This window comes from Oryctolagus cuniculus, chromosome 11, assembly GCF_051225735.1.
Source record: "Oryctolagus cuniculus isolate XC-2025 breed Fujian yellow rabbit chromosome 11, ASM5122573v1, whole genome shotgun sequence".
In the NCBI taxonomy this organism is placed as follows: domain Eukaryota; kingdom Metazoa; phylum Chordata; class Mammalia; order Lagomorpha; family Leporidae; genus Oryctolagus; species Oryctolagus cuniculus.
In genome coordinates, this window is record NC_142877.1 from 39,356,503 (window position 1) to 39,374,614 (window position 18,112).

The 18,112-nt window shown below is 35.2% G+C and overlaps 1 protein-coding gene across 4 annotated transcripts in view; it reads left to right on the forward strand.

Annotated features, from left to right (window-relative positions):
• Positions 1-18,112, forward strand: part of MACROD2 (mono-ADP ribosylhydrolase 2) — a 2,169,899-nt gene that overhangs the window by 502,141 nt on the left and 1,649,646 nt on the right. For all 4 annotated transcript variants that reach the window (XM_051846213.3, XM_051846214.3, XM_008256366.5 and 1 more), the window contains one exon: positions 9,893-9,922. In XM_051846213.3, the coding sequence (XP_051702173.2) occupies positions 9,893-9,922 (30 nt within the window). The remainder of the gene's footprint in view (positions 1-9,892; positions 9,923-18,112) is intronic.

An 18,112-nucleotide genomic window follows, 5' to 3' on the forward strand; every position in this document is an offset into this window, starting at 1 on the left:
TTGCCATTATTCCAATACATTGCCTATCATTGACATTGGATATTCATGTGTTTTGAACAATTTAGGAAAAATAAAATAATTCATTAAGAGAGAGTTTGCCATGCTTGAAGTGACATTGAGTTGGTATTAGATGAAGGGGCTCAAGTAGGATGAAATAATTACCCAGTGTATGACTTGGACAAGCAAATTAGCTTTACTGTCTTCATTTTTAGTAAAATGCATATGTTACTTTACAAGATTGTTTGGAGAGTGACTGATACAGTACAGAATTGCCTGGTAAATAGTAGATGTTTAGAAAATTATCATCTCAGTATATTTGTATATTTCTGTTTGGATTTTGGTAATGGCTATATTTTCTAATTTTATAAGCTTATTAAAGTATATGACAAGTTGTCCACTGGCTTGATGATTCAGAGTATGACTTTCTGATAGAAATGAATCATGCAGGAGCTCATTTTTAACATTTTTTATATAATTTGGCCATGTCACAAGTCAAATTTAGTGCAAGTAGTTGGATCAGAACTGCTTGATGATCCAATTATTGTGTTAGGGTTAATGAGCAAGGGTGAGGAACCAAGACAGCTCCTCCATGAGCCAAGCACACTTTAGTTGCATAACAAGACTTTTAACAAACTTAAAGTAGAATATTGCTTTAAAATGGTGTGTTTGGATTGGAAAAAAGGAAAAAAAGGTGTACTATTGTGTTTTCTTTACCATTAAGATAGATTTGGCACTGCTAGAGAAAATCTTCATGTATTACAGTGGTTAAAAGGAAGAAATACACACACAAAAAAGACAGAAACATGAGTTATGTATCTTCTACTTTAATTGTTACCATGTTATATTTTGTAGAGTTTGTGGAATATGCCTTTTCTTAGGGAGGTACTTAAGAGTATGACCCTGGAGTACCATTCATGTCTTCAAATACTGGGTCTGACCTTTGGTTTTGGTCATGTTAGTCAACCAGTGTCCCCATTTTTTTGATCTATAAAATGGGAATAATAAATACTATACAATCTGTCTTCTTGTTGGGACTAAATGAACTAGTAATATGTCTGGCCCCTAATAAAAATTAAATAAATATAAACTTTTTATTTTTGTTAGGATTCAGTGTATAATTTTTTTATTTATTTGAAGGAGAGATACAGAATTTAGAATTCTGAATTTATTTTTTCACTGAAAACTCTTTTGTAACTGGCCATTTGGTTTTAGAATACAATTGGTGATGCCCTTTGAGTATATTGACTATATTGTTGTTTAAATCAATGTTTATGTTTTTATCAGTCAATCTGCTCACCATGTATGAGTGTATTTCTATATGAAAATCTGAACTTAGTTCCCCAAGTTTGCATAAATGAAATCTAGTATGTTATCTACATAAAATTAGGTCTACCTGTGTTTTGTTGGTGATTGTCCTTAGGACTATTCAGTACTAAGGTATTAAAAATGAGCAATATTAGTGGTAATACTGATTACTAACATTTATTAAGCATCCATTATGTAGCAGGAACTGAGCTAGTCGCTACCTTATTATTCTCCATATCTGTGATGCCAGTTTTATTTTCTTTTTACAGATGAACAAAATGAAACACCACAAGGAAAACTGAGGTGCTTCAGGTTAAACAATGAGTAAATAACAAAGCTAAGATTCATGCCCAAGCTTGTCAGACTATATAACTGACGTCATTCTACAATGCCATGTGGCCACCTATGCCTGGCCATATTTTACCAGGTGTTAATGATAATATTGGTTTATCTATTTTAAGTTATGAGCAATTTTAGAGAGGTACTAGACCCTATTCTACATACTTAATGGTATTTAGATATGTAAATTAGGATAGTTGGATGCCAAAGCACTTAAAATAACTTTCTAGATCATATCCATTTCCAAACAGTGGTAAATGAAGATGCCAAGTAAACCATGTAGTGAGGTTGATAAGAGATTGCCTGTTATGTTCTTCCTTCCTGATACTGAGGAGAGGGACAGAGGAAGAGAAACTGATAGAGTTCTGCCATCCGCTGGGTCATTCCCCAGATGGTCGCAATGGCAAGGACTGTGCCAGGCTGAAGCCAGGCCCCAGGAGTAATTACCTGATGATTATTTTTAACTATTGCATTCCATCCTTTTTCAGCCTTCTCCGCTTCTCACATAAAAGCAGTCATGCCTAATAGGCTGTTTAGCACACATGAAGGTACTTAATGGCAAATTTTAGGTGAATAGGAACAGGAAAGTCAGATTTATCATGGGAACAAGATACTTAGCCTTGAAATTCTTATTGATCTGAAACATTCTTACATCTCTTTGTGTTTTTTTTTTTGATAAATTTTCTATACATTTCTAATAAGTTAATATCTTCTGAACTTCTTTAACCTTAAGCTTCTGAAGTAAACTTTGAATTTGTAAGGAATTTAATTAGAAAGTACTGGGAATTTTCTTGCTCTAATCCTTTCTAGTTAAGTTTTTAGTTTGCTTTGAAGTTCAAGTCCTTCATGGTTTGTTTCTAGTAAACATGAAAAGGAAGTAAGAGTCTCACCATTAGTTGAGATGGCTTTATTATTTTTGAATTTAAATCAGAGCATTTTAAAATGTATGTATTTGACATCAAGCAGAAACAGCATCTTTTCAAGTAAAAAACTTTTCACTGATTAGAATTTAAATCTCTTTATGTTTAAATCAGAAGCAGCCCCACTATCTAAACTTCATTTTGGGTGCTGAAACATTTTAATTCAAATCAGTTATTGACACACATGAAACAATATAGATGGTTTGGGCTTTCCCTAGCATATACCTAGTGAAATTTTTGCTAATTTTGATTTATTTTCATGCACGCATTTTAATAATTGTATTAAATTCTTAAATTTGGGGGCTGGTGCTGTGGCATAGTGGGCTGAAACTCTTTCCTGTGGTGCCGGCATCCCATATGGGCACCTGTTTTAGTTCTGGCTGCTCCTCTTCCGATCCAGCTCTCTGATATGGCCTGGGAAACCAGTGGAAGATGGCCCAAGTCCTTGGGGTACTGCACCTGTGTGGGAGAACCGGAGGAATCTTCTGGCTCCTGGCTTTGGATTGGCCCATTCCAGCCATTGGGACCAACTGGGAGTGAACCAGTGGATGGAAGACCTTTCTCTCTGTCTTTCCCACTCTGTCTGTAACTCTACCTCTCAAATAAATAAATTAAAAAATCTTTTTAAAATTTCTTAAATTTGGGGCCAGCGCCGTGGCACAGTAGGTTAATTCTCTGCCTGTGGCGCCGGCATCCCATATGGGTGCCGGTTCTAGTCCCAGCTGCTCCACTTCCAGTCCAGCTCTCTGCTATGTTCCAGGAAAGCAGTAAAAGATGGCCCAAGTCCTTGGGCCCCCGCATCCACGTGGGAGACCAGGAAGAAGCACCTGGTTCCTGGCTTCAGATCGGCGCAGCTCAGGCCGTAGCGGCCATTTAGGGGGTGAACGAACGGAAGGAAGACCTTTCTCTCTGTCTCTCCCTCTCACTGCCAGTAACTCTACCTCTCAAATAAAATAAAATCTTTAAAAAAATTTTAAATTTGAAAAAAATGCATCCATTTTTACCCATGAATATTTTGGTGGATTTATTCCGCAGTATATAGATACACATGCGCACACACAAACACACACACACAAGGATTTTTACAACATTTCCTTCCATGTCTCCCCATTGATTTAACCCAACTGGAGTAAAAGGGTAAGAGAGCCTGTTGGTCCCAAATGTGTAGGTCAGCATCTTTTGGCAGAGAAAAGGGGAACAGTTGAGAGTGTGTCATGAGGAATAGAGTAAATATCTAGCATAAAACAGGCAATGTTCTCTGTGAAACAAATATTCAAAATAACCCAAAAGAGGAAAGAGCTCATTTTAATATGAAAATATTCTCATCTATTATTGGTGTGGGCTTTTACATTTATTTTTAAATTGACTTCATCCAAAAGACAGAATTAAAAACATCTGAAGATGGCCTTGTTTCTCACTCTCTGTTGTGCAAAAGTCAAGTTTCTTTCCCAGATTCTGAGGAGGGCCCAGAGCAGAACATCTCAGAGCAGAGACAGAGAACTATGGTTCTCCAAGATGACCATGATCCCACACTACAGTGAGAAGCAAGCTTAGAGCTTTGTCTGAATACTTTAAATAGTTTCTATTAACTTCTAATGTGGTTTCCAGAAGTGACACTGTAATGCGGAGCTTACATGTTGAGTTTCTACATGTACCAGGTACCATGGAATGCATTCATGTAGGTTATCAACTTCCTGCTCTTGCCTAACCTGTAGTGTGACCACTATTTTACTAAATTACTCATTCAGAAACAGACTACAAGAGATTTATCAACTGGAGTGTAAGGAACTTTCTGAACCGTGATGGTAGCTTCTGAAATCGAACTTGCTTGGCTTCCTTTGAGCACAGCCTTCCTTGGCTGTGAAATTATGTAGCCCTCTTACCTGTCCTGGAATAGTACTTTCTCTCTCTGTCGCATTCCTTTGTGCTCCCTTCACCCTTCTAGCTATGTATTTTGTAAATATTTATCTAGTATCTGCTCTGCGCCAACAATCATTTATGGTGCCGTTGATAACAATAAGCATGAGCTCTGCCTTTGTGGCTTTATAGCTTCATAAGTGTCCTTGAACGTGCTACCCTATGCATTACCACTAGCTCCAAATCCTTTTCTTTTGATGTTCTTTGTATCTCAGTCTTCCCATCTATGACTGAGAATTATTTTTTTGGCTTATTTATTTAAAGTGTAACCTAAAATAAACTTTTGAAAAAAAGTCACTCTTTTATTGTTGGAAAGAAAGAAGTATTCTGTAACATTATAAGACATATGAAAAAAGGGAGTTATGTAAAACAGTTTTTTTCTTAAAGTTGCTGTCTGGTTTTATTGAAACAAATTAGCCAGCCTCCCCTAGAATTGTGTATATAAGGGTGCAAGTTCAGGCTTATGTTTTAATCAGACTAAAAGTGTATCATATTCCCTCAAATAAGCCTGTCTTCCGTTTTCAAATTGAAAATTGGTTTGTATTCAAAACCTTTCTTGTCGAAGACAAGTTAAAACTGCTGTTCAAGTGTCTTGTATCGTATAACCACAAAGCTAATATACAGTTGAATTCACTTTTTCTCCCTATTTAGACATGCCTGCTCACTCTTTGGAAAGGCCCAGATTGGGTTACTCAAGAAATCCCATTTTTGTAACCAAGCCAGTACTATCATTATCAAAATTACAATTGATCTAGAATATAGTGTCAAGAAAGATGACACTGGTATATAGAAGCACATGCTGATTTCTCTCATTTTGCATTAGTTGTAATGCATTATATAACTGTAGGAACTGCCTACTGCTTTAGTTTACCCTTTAATAATTAGATGATTTCTGTAGAGTGGCAATCAGCAGATTGCGTACACATTGTGTTCTGTGATCAGCTTTGGACACATTCTCAAGAGTACTTCAAACAGTTCATGGAAAATATGTATGATATTTTAATTCTGTTTTTCCACAAAGTTCTTAAAGTACCCTTACATATATGGACATAAATTTATACATATTTATAATTTGTGGAGAAGAAGGTATTGTATTATTAAACACCTAAGTTGGCATTATTATATGGTAGATTCTCCAGTATCTGATCCTAAACGTGTTACTTAACATCTTTGATCCTCATTATCCTTTTGCTTTGTGGAATGAAGTTTTTCCAAAGAAATGGTTTTCCTCTCAGTTCAGTCTTCCTAGAAGTCACTGAGTACTAAGAATCTGAGCCCAGTAAGGTGAGATTGGCAGAACAGTGGCAGTTCCAGCTCCTCCTTTGTACTTCAACTGAGTAATTCTGTTTTAATTTGTTTTATTTTTTAATAATCTCAAGTAAGTCTTGCAATTCCTGATGCCTTTTCACCTATTTACCAACAGTAGGGGTCATTGTGTTCTATTTGTGGCTCTGTAGTGAGTTACAGCTTATACAAACCACACAGACCCTGGAAAAATCAATGGTTCCTTTGAATTCCACAGCAAGCATGAAATGTAATGTATTAATCATGTATTTATGCCTGTTTTCTACATGTGATGCAGTTAAGCCTATTCTTAATTTCCTCTCTTTGCCAACTTCAAAGCAGGAAATTATACAGTTGCCTGAAACCTCTGGCTTTCTGTTGATTTTGTTTAGAAGGTGTAAATCTAGTAAAGCAGGAACAGCAGCGGTCTGTTGCCAAATAGATGGCTGTATTTGTCTATGTAGATTGTATTTCCACAGCTGTCCATTGAGATGATTGCTCCCTATGTAAAGTGGTTCTAGAGTAAAGTTTGCATTTAGGATTTTAATCTTGTAAGATTTTTTTTTAGCACTTCCTACTTTTGGTTTCAAAATATAGGGAACATAATATATGCCACTCCAAAAGGTGATACTGCAGCTTTTATATCTTTGGGATAACATGTTTTGAATGAAACTGATGTTTTAGGTAGAACTCCTGGGAAAGTTTTTGCCAGCAATCATTTTACACCCCATGTGCTCCATTGTAACAAGAAAGCAGAATAAACAAACTGAACTAGGTGGTCAGGATTCTGTTAGAATGAAAACGACTATAATTTCCTTTCTAATGATGACATATAAACAAAAACCTTGCACAAATAGTTTTAATCAATGTTTAAAGATTAGTCTCCTGGACTGTTGCTTGTTTGACAGAACATTTTGGGTGGAGTGGAAATAGTGTGGGAAAACAAATAATTTCTTTGCAGATAATATAAATTACTGGGAAAGCAGAATAAAGGAATATTTCAGACACTTACCAGGCCAGTTTGGCTTATGGTCGACATAGATCACATCTCCCAGTTCCAGGTTATTTCAAAGACTGAATTATTTCAGGATCATAAACTGTAAGAGCTACCAAGAATGCTAAAGTACAGTGTTGGCACATTTTAAGTTAGCAGTTTTGCTTTTGGTCTTTTATGATATTGAGAAAAATTTCACTGAATGAAAAACTGTCTCTTCTGAGACAGCCCTAATATATGGCATGTGTGCTGCCATTTCAATGCCCTCTATCCCACTCACAACCAACATTCTTAATTAATTGTGATACTCTTTCACAATGAGCCCAGATTTGGCCTCAGAATCTTTCTCAAATCAGAAGTACAGATAGTCTTTTTCAATAAATCAGTGAGAATTATTTGAAACCTGTTTTCCATCTCTGACTGATTCTGAATTTTCTGATGTAAGAAGATAAATAAGATAGTTGAAGACGACTTGTCCAAACCACCAAGCTGTTTATTTAATCACTGAAGTAGAATTCAAATAGAGGTCACATGGCCCACATTTCAGTACTATACAAGTTAGAGAGATCTTTGAAATCTTTAGAGGAAAGGTATGGAAGGTGTCTGATAAATTAGACTTTTGTCTTGCATTACTTATACTTTTATGGCATGTAGTCCATTTAGGAATTTCCAGTAATGTAAGATAACTGGTAGCATATACTAACTTTATTTTTTCATGATTTGATCCACAATTTGATATAATCTTATTCTAAAGAAGATAAAGAAACAAACACACATGTACAGGGGGTCATTAAGATGAAGTTTCTCTGAGATGGTAGACAAAATCATTAAACTCAGATCGTGTCTTTAAGGAGCTTCTGATCTAATTGAAATGTATTTCAATTCATTGTTGATTATTAAACAGAAACTACATGAGTATTAATTTTTAGACACAAAAATCATCCTTATTTCTATAAAATGGAAGAAATAATATTAACACACCAGGTCAATAAATGTTGGGTAATCAGTTATTGGAGTGCTTTGTGCTGGCAAAGTAATAATAGAAATCACAGTAAAAGTTCACTTTTTTGCCTAATTTTATGTTGCTTTTCCTGAAGCAATTGTCTATATATTTTTGCTAATAAAGTCAAACTTTTAAAAATTTTTTAAGGGACAGAATTGTCCTTAAAATAAATTGTTCTTGAATTTGATGGATTCTTTGGAAAAATCATTATTAGGATTATAGTTATTGGAATTGCTTTGATTATGCTTAAGCAGCTTAGAGTAAGACTCTGTTACATGAATAGTAATGCATATGAAACTATTTTAAAAGTGATTGTGTCCTATGTAGAATGCTGCGAATTTATAAAATAGTTCTGTAATGATGTTAAAATGTTACCAGATATGCTTTTGTAGACATGAGTACTCATAGCCATAAACTGTCTTGATGGTTAGCCAGGACTGGAATTTTACTTCCTACATTTTCTCCCCTAATCCACTCACATTATATGGAGAAGTTGTTCTTGGTCAAATATGAAAATAAAATATCAGTTGAGATGAAATGTCATGTGGTTTATAAAATACACATAGCTAAATTTAGGGAAGTATTTGGATTATTCAAGAGACAGATTGGTAATGAAATCCTCTTCATCCATCAAGAGGTTTGAAGCCATGTAGAATTCTCAATGTCTGTCCTCTTATCCCTTCAACAGTTACCCCTTCAGTAGTGACAAAGTTTGATTTGGGGTAGAACACTGGGTTATGGTTACCACCTGTGCAAGTGCTATGTACTTTTTGATTGCAATGTCAGAGGGATTTGGGAACTAAGTGATAGAGTGACAGATGATTTTATGACATCCAAAGTGAAGTGTGTTTGTGGTTGATTAATAGCAGTGCTGCTGGGTCTGTGTTTGTGACAAAAGCACCGAGGAAAGCTAAGAGCAGCAATTAGGCAGTCCTATACTTGGAAGATCCTATGAAACAAAATGTGACGCTCTAGATGACATATTGAAAGGCCTTCAAGGGCATTTGCTGTCCATACATTTTCATGATATTATATTTCATGTTGCAATGATCAGCCAGGCCATCAAATATTTAACCTCAAAGGAACTATGAGTTTGGACATTTGCTCTTCAAACGATCCATTATTTATTGATTAACTTATCAGCACTTTGAAATTTGCTTCTCTTAAATTAGGGCAATGCATTGGTCTGTGGACAGTACACTAAAATTCAAGTAAAGGACCTTCACATCTCTTTCCAAAATGGCTTATTTATCTTTTGTTAACTTATTTTTTCTCTACAAAGGAGAGAAAATGCAGTAAGATTTTTTTATTCAATGACATGAAATAATACCTTTGATACACAAGAACTCTACAGATTAAAGCTAAGTACAGTGTATACTGAATTTTATAACAATTTGTGGTTATATGTTTAGAAAAACATTGTTGTCTTATTATGTTGGTATTATGTTTAGAAAAACATGGGTATAAAGTTATTAAATAATTTAGGAAAAACATACAATGGAAATGTCTAAAACTTTAACCTCTGAAAAGAATGCAAATGGAATTTTCTTTTACTTATTTGGTTTCTATAAATATGTGTGCTGGATTAATTGGTAAATAGATAAGAAATGGCATGAAATTATTTAACATTTATTTCTTTCCCCCAATTAAAAAGTTAATATAAAAGGTAATAAATTGTTACTGTCTAAAAGTTACTTCTTACTGCAAAATGTCTTGAGATAGTTTTGTTTGATTATGTTTAATTTAATTTAAATTATCATCATACTTTCTTGTTACATTGTCTTTTGAAATTATTAAAATTGCCTAAATAACATTGTTCTATCTCAGTGTGATAAAATGGCGAGCTCAGAAAATTAATTTAGATATAGAATGGAAAATGAAAGAATTTGAATATTGGAGGGAAGTATGTAATAAAAGTAGTCATTTGAACAGAAAAAGATAAAATGAAATGTTTTAGTTTTCATAACATTATAACAGTAATAAAGGCTATTTTTCCATAAAAATATATATTTTGTTTGTAGGTGTATGTGTAAGACACATTAATATTACCAGCCTTTTCTTGAACTATTTTGACATATTATATTATACATATATTACTTAATGTCTTTTGCTTTGTTTTCTTTTAAACAGCAAATGCCAGTCTTCTTGGAGGAGGTGGTGGTAAGTTCTGAACATCACTTAATTTGAAATACATTTTTATTACTATACTAACCACAAGAGGTTATTAAGTTTTGTGACACTTTAAAGAAAATTAATTTTGCTATAGTTGTAAACCACAAAAATAGTTTTCCAGAAAATAATTTATAATAGAGATGTCTTGAGTTGGCCTAAATATTGTTTCAACTGGTTTCAATATGTGGGATACTACTTTTCTTCATGTCTAACTTTGTATTTATGCCTTTTGCCAATAGCTATAAGCTATTGACATGAACATACATTTAGCAGATGATACAATCACTTTTAATATTAATTCTAAAATAGCAATACATTTGGAGGTTGCGGTTTCTTTTGCTTACATTCATATTGTGGCTTTCTTTGGCTTATCATGACTGTAGCTCGAGACCTTAATATATGTGAGTGACTTTGAAGAAAAGAAAAGGAAATTAGTATTGAAATTTTGTTTTTTCTTTATTCTTGGTTAGAGGAGAAAGATCGAGATCAGAGTGACATGGAGAAGAGAGGTGGTCCTGTACTGGGAATTTTTGATAGTAAAATCTTGTAACTAGATATATTTTTATTTGTAGGTTAGGTACATGAAAACTTTGATAGAACAAATATTTATAATATAGTAGGGAGAAAAGAGTATACAATTACAATAGAATATAAGACTCAAATGTACATAAATAGGTCCATTCGTCTGTTCTCTTTTTTCTCTCCCTATATTGCTCTTACTTTCTCTTTTCATATTTGAGGTTGAAATAGGTAAGATTGTAAATAAATTTAGGGTTGTAAAAAATTTTCTGGCTTTCATCAGAAGGTTTCAGTATAATTTTTATTTTATTTTGAAGATAAAATTAATGATATAACTATTGTTCCTTTTTTAAGAATCAGTTGATTTTTAACAGAATCATGGAAAGAGAAATAATAGAAAAGACTTTAAAGTAAAAAATGCTCTTTATATCATCACATGCCAATGCATGTTGTATAAAAATGTATTATAAGAGTATGGAATTTGAGTTGGACTTACTATTTAAAGACCATGAAGGGATTACTTGATATCTCTATATATCAGTACCTTTACCTTTAAAAAATGAGGATTAATGTTGACTACCTAAAATTTGTATTGTGAGAATTGAATAAAAATGTCTATTATATAATAGAATAGTAGGGGATTACTAATTTCTATTTATTATTTTTCTTTCCTCAATTATTTCAGCAAACATAAATCTGCAGTTTTTAAAAATTATATCTTGTATACTATTTAGAAGGGAGAATTTGGAGGGAAAAATTTTTTTAGGAGTTGGATTTCCAGTAATTTTTTCTAAATTACTTACCATGTGTGGAGAAAGGATTATTAAAATAAATTTTCCACAGAGCTTATTTTCTTAAGAGACATATTAGTATTTTAGGAAAGGTGACTAATATTGTTAACAGCACAGAGGACAGGAAAAATTGAATCTACAAAAATATCTTATCAAGTTAAAATTGGCAAATTATCTGGATAATTAATTTATTGCCCTTGATTATATCTAAAAAGTGACTTGACTAGTTATATTAGTTAAAAATCACTTTAGCTGCTCATTACAGAAAAATAATAGAAGCTTAAAGGCTATAGAAATGTATTTCTGTCTCATGTAGAAGTTGTCTAAACAGACTTGAATGGTTGTATGGGGACATTGAAGATTCGAGCTCTTATTTTCTGTTTGTACCTTCTAATATGTGGCTTCCATACCTAGCAGGTCTGAAAACTGCTGGGGCTCTTGTAAGTTTAAATAAGGGAGGCAAAATTTAAAAAATAAATAAAAGATAAAGAAGGTGGACTTCTGAAGATGAGTGTTCTTTAAGCAAATTTCCCTGAAAACCCACATTGTCATTGAACTTGATGAGATATTCATTTGTGACGTGCAGTCTTTTATTCTAGGAAACAACATGCTCCTGAGAAAACAAAATCAGGTTCTGTCTACTAAGCAGGAAGGCAAAAGTGGAGATTGAAAGAAACAATAAACCCATAGACCCACGTTAATGGTTATATCTAGGTTTAAATATGTGTAAGCATAGCTGGTATGTATGGTATTGACTCTAGGGACTGGACTTTTTCACCTTCTGGTTCTTCTAAACTATATGAGGGCCCATCATGAATTTTTAGCAATAGTATTACCTTCAGGAATGGGCCAACTAAGTTCTCTATTTACCTGAAGTATATGCTGTACTGTTCTCTTCTTTATGGTTAATTTTGCTAAATTTTCACAAGTTCTAATTTCTGAATACTAAAATTAACTTCTGAGCACCATCATAAAGGTAAATTATAACTATTTAAGATGGTTGTAATTTCTTTCATTAAAGTAGGTCATTGACAGGTTTAAATTCATTTATGTACTTCTGGAGATGTCAAGGTTGCTTTAAAATACATGTTTGATTTTTGGAAAGCTGCATTTAAACATTACATTTAAAGAATATTTTTAGCCTTCTTTGAACTGATTTTTGACCTTGTGATTCTATGACAAATCTTTTTAATCCTCTTAGTGTTATTTGCAAAGTAATAGCTAGTCATCATCCAATAAGGAACAATTGAATCAATGTAATGCTCATGGATTTAGTCAACAATTCCTCTTATTGACTTGAACTAATTCCCCTCACAAAGGTACCTAACGGGAGTGATTCTTTGATTGGCCAAACAATTTGATTCAGAAAATTTGATACCACTTTCAAAACAACAATGGGGAAATGCCATTTTTCAGGTTCTCAAATTCTATATAAACAGCACTTGAATGTGAAATGTGGACAAATTCATTGTATATAAAATTGTATTACCTATAAGTGCATTATTATTAAATACTTATTTTATAAAATTATATTTATTTAAACAATGAATTTTCTAGAAAATCTTAACACTCATTTTTGAGTTCTTATAACCAGCAAGTCCCCTCAGAGATTTTTCAAAATGATCACATATCATCTTCTCAGTTCTCATTTCCAAGTGAGAAAATTACTTTACATTGGTGTGAATTTTCATCTTTGGCCAGGAGATCAATCGTTCCAAGAACTTAGTGTCCCTGACTGCATTTTAATGTAATGAACATAGGTGATGTGGTACATCTCCTCAGTCATTTCAGTAAAAATACTTGGTAAAATTGATCAGTTCTCTCTATGTGTCCTTGATGTGCTAAAGCTGATATACATCATATACTAATTTCTTAAGTGAATATATGACTGGTCTATAGTTACTGGTCTATAGTGATGGAAACCTTTACATTAAAGTTTTGAAAAAGCCTTGAAGCTTTGTTATTTATTTTGATAAACGCTTATGAATATTACCAACACTATCTCGTATAACACACTTGGAAAAACATATAAACAGGTCATCAAAGAAGGAGGTACCTTTCTCTGAAGGGAGGAGAGAACCTCCACTTTGACTATGACCTTGTCTAAACAAGATAAGAGTCGGAGAACTCAGAGGGCTTCCATAGCCTTGGAAACTCATGACTGGAGCATAGGGAGATTACTGATGCCATAGACAGGAGTGTCAATTGGTAAAGTCAACAACAGGAGTCACTGTGCACTTACTCCTCATGTAGGATCTCTATCCTTAATGTGCTGTACATTGAGATTTAATGCTATAACGAGTACTCAAACAATATATTTCACTTTGTGTTTCTATGGGGATGCAAACTGTTGAAATCCTTACTTAATGCATACTAAACTGATCTTCTGTAAAAAAAAAAAAAAGAAAAAAAAGAAATTATCAATTCCCAACTTGACTCTCACTGGGATTAAACATGACAATAGGTCTGCTCTGATTTCATCATCATTTAAAAAAATCATCTATTATTTTTCACTTTTTGTTTCTGTGTGGGAGCAAACTGTTGAAATCCATACTTAATGTATACTAAGCTGATCTTCTGTATATTAAGAGAATCGAAAATGAATCTTGATGTGAATGGAAGGGGAGAGGGAGTGGGAAAGGGGAGGGTTGTGGGTGGGAGGGACGGTATGTGGGGGAAGCCATTGTAATCCATAAGTCGTACTTTGGAAATTTATATTCATTAAATAAAAGTTAAAAAAAAAACATATAAACAAGTAAACTTTATTTCCTCATCCAGTCCTTGTGTTAGTCAGGATGGCCTACATTATGCTATGGTAACAAGTAAACCTTAACATTTTAGTGGACTAATAAAATAAGGTTTATTTCACATCTCAGTGTAAGCAGGTCTCATGGCTGTGCTGAAGCTCTCCTACAGAGACTCAGGCTGTTTCCATACTGTGTAACTCCTCCATGCACTATGCGGCTGATAAAGATATCACAGAACAGGAAGAGGAGCTGGAGGATGCTGTGAGATTTATTTCTAGACCAGTTTTGGAAATGGCTTGTATCTCTGCAGATCAGGCAAGTAATCCTTGATCTAATTATAAAGGGGGCTGGGGAAAATGGAGTCCTTTAGCTCTCCCTAGAAGAGGAAATGGTATGGTAAATAGATCCCTGGTGTTGTCTCTGCTACAGTGCTCACAAAAGATCAGTGTTACTATTTATAATTGGTATTACTGTTATCTTAATGATTGAGGGGATGAGATCTAGGGATGTTTGGTAACTTCCTCAAGGTTGCACAGCTTATAAATGACAAAGCTTGAGTGATAGGACAGTGTTCTTGACTCCTGCTTCAGGATGTTTCGGCTTTGCCCTGTGATTTTTAATATACTTCTCTTCAACATTGCTTTATTTGTATACTGTATACGAAATTTGCTTCTTCCTCTTCTGTCAAAGCACCTGAATAACTTTATTAAGCAGCAGCTGCTTTGGCTGCTGCTGTTGCTGCTTTTTTCGTCCTTTTTATTTATATATTTGAAAGGCAGAGAGGCCAGCGCCTTAGCTCACTACGCTAATCCTCCGCCTTGCGGCACCGGCACACCAGGTTCTAGTTCCGGTTGGGGCGCCAGATTCTGTCCCGGTTGCCCCTCTTCCAGGCCAGCTCTCTGCTGTGTCCAGGGAGTGCAGTGGAGGATGGCCCAAGTGCTTGGGCCCTGCACCCGCTTGGGAGAACAGGAGAAGCACCTGGCTCCTGGCTTCGGATCAGCGCGGTGCGCCGGCTGCAGTGTCCATTCGGGGTTGAATCAACGGTAAAAGAAGACCTTTCTCTCTGTCTCTCTCTCACTGTCCGCTCTGCCTGTCAAAAAAAAAAAAAAAGGCAGAGAGACAGACAGGTGGACAGAGAGACACACATAGAGCTCCTATCTGCTGGTTCATTCCCAAAATTTTCACAACTTCCAGGGCTGGGCTAGGCAGAAGCCTAGGAGCTAGAAACTCAATTTAGGTCTCTCACATGAGTAGCCATTTGAGGAGTGAGCCACCAGATTTAAGATTCTCTCTCTCTCTCTCCCTCTGTAACTCTGCCTTTCAAATACATAAAAAATGAATTTGAGGCAGCAGCCCTGTGTAGATGAAATGTTCCTTCTCATTGCAGCCATGCTGATTGAACGTGGAAGGATACATTCCCTAATAGGGCATTAGCTTCCTGAGAGCAGAGACTTTATTCAGATTTACAAAGCTGGATGCTTCCACTATATAGAGTAGATGCTGTGTAAAGTATTTTATTTTTGAGAAACATCTCTCATCCTGGATTCTCCCTGGTTTAGATATTTTGGGTTTATCCCTTTACCTTTGAATTATTTCTAAATTAAAAATACAGAACTTTAAAAAATGTTTATAGTAGATAACCCAAGAATCATATGCATATTTATATGAGTATAATTATTTTTTAAAGATTATTTATTTGAAAAGAGTCACAGAGAGAAAGGGAGTAACAAAAAGGCAGTGAGACAAATCTCCCAATCCACTGATTTACTCCCCAGATGGCCGCAGTGGCCAGCGCCAGGCCAGGCTGAATTCATGAGCCAGGAGCTTCATCTGCATCTCCCTGATGGGTGGCAGGGCCCAGACATTTGGGCTATCTTCCATCGCTCTTCCCAGGCCATTAATAGGGAGCAGAATAGGAAGTGGAGCAGCTGTGACAGGAACTGGTGCTCATAAAGGATGCTGGTTTTGCAGGTGGCAGCTTTATCTATCAGGCCACAAGGCTGGCCCCTCATAGTTACTTCTTAAAAATATAAATGTTCAGTCATTCAGGAGATGCTTACGTTAGTAAATCATTCTCAAGATAGGAATTTTAAAATAGCAAAAAAAAAATCACAATAAATAACAATAGAAGTCCTCTTCTCAGATATGAAAGTTGGTAAAAGTTTTGGGATTGTTTATGAGTTTTGACCAGTTAAATGATACCTAAATGCTTGAAAGTACTGATTTGTATCTAGAGACAAGTAATTTAAAGTTAGGATGTACTCTAACAGCTGCCAAGATAGTCTGTGAATCTTCCTAATTACATAGTAGCTATAGTGTAGTGTTTGTGTAGGTTATCTACTAGTGTTAAAGATAGATTCTTTTTAAAACTATAAAAAAGTTTTTTGGGTTCCCATTTTATATGTATCTTTTATCCCCAAAGAATTTTGGAATGTGAACTGTAAGTACAAAATAAGAAAATCCAAACCCCAAACCAAAACCATTCAAGTAGGTCAAGCTATTTGTGTTTTGGAATCATTAGGTTATATTCCTTTAGTTTGTGGTGGACAGTGGTTTTCTTTTCCATATCTGATGTGAATCCAAAGCAATACAAAGTGGGGAAGTTTCTTTGGATGCCACTAATAATTTTTACAACTTTGGTACTTTTACAAATGAATCCAATTCCCTTTTTTGGATCCACTTTTATTTATTCCCCAAATTGGGGATACATGTATAGTAGGTCCTAAGGGTGAATGAATCTGGCCAGCTCTCAAAAGCAGAAAATTCATGTGACACAATCTTAGGGGCCCAGTCACAGGCATTGTGCCTCTGTGTGACACACAGAGAAATCTACTCAGAAGGTCCTTTTGGCTTCCATTATCCCTCATTGCTGTAGATGTCTTTGGACAAAAATCAGAAAAAAAATCTATGGGTTAGAACAAATTTATTATTTTACATACTAGTTTCCTTCTCTGGAAAGATGGTCATAATGATACGTAACTACCTTACAGAGGTGGAATAACTAATTGCTCATTGTAAAGTGTTTTTCAAATACAAAGTGTTAGATAAATGGTTATTACTGTGGTTGTCATTGTTATTATCACTGTGGTCTGAACCTGAAAGATGAAAGGTGTTGGATAATCACTAGATAAGGTGATGCTAGAATGAAATAAAGGAGAATAACCTGAATTGTTGGATGAGAGAAAGCTGGGTATCTGTGTGTGGTAGAGGAGAGTCTCTTTCATGGAAAGACAACACAATTAACCTCAAATAAACTTAAGGATTTTGCATAGAAATAGACAGAAGGTTATTCTAACAGTAGTTAATTTCATCCACATGGGAGTTGTAAGGAGCTTTTTTTTCCCCAAGCATTTAAATGCCTAGAGTAAAAAATAATTATATACTGGAGAATGAGGTATTCCAGCTTAATGCAACATTACCTCACTGGGAGAAAGAGAGATGAGCACATTCCTTAGGGCAGGACTATACTGAGGGCTGAAAAGAGAACACTAAATACTAACATTTCCCAGTTCTGGCAGATACTTGGCTCTAGGGGTGAGGGGTGGATATAGAATCCCAAAGGACAGAACTTATGGTCACAGAATGTGAATGTATAGCTGGCATTCCAGACTGGAAGAGGAAGCAAGGAAGGAGGAACCAGTAAAAGCTTACTAGGCACACAAAGGAGGAATAGTGTTGTACCTTGATGGGCAACAGGGGAGGCTAGGTATCCTCATGAAGGCACTGGATACTAAGTCTAAATGCCAGCATGCGTGAACTATGGTGCAGTAGGTTAATTCTCTGCGGTGCTGGCATCCTATATGGATGCTGGTTCTAGTCCCGGCTGCTCCTTTTCTGCTATGGCCTGGGAAACCAGTGGAAAATGGCCCAAGTGCTTGGGCCTATGCACCCGTGTGGGAGATGTGGAAGAAGCTCCTGGCTTCTGGCTTTGGATTGACCCAGCTCCAGCCTTTGCAGCCACTTGAGGAGTAAATCAGCAGATAGAAGACCTTTCTCTCTGTCTCTCCCTCTCACTGTCTGTAACTCTACCTCTCAAATAAATACATAAAATCTTTAAAAAAAAAAAAAGAAAGAATAGTGGGATTGAGAAATTCACACTATTGGGGCATTTAGAGAAGATG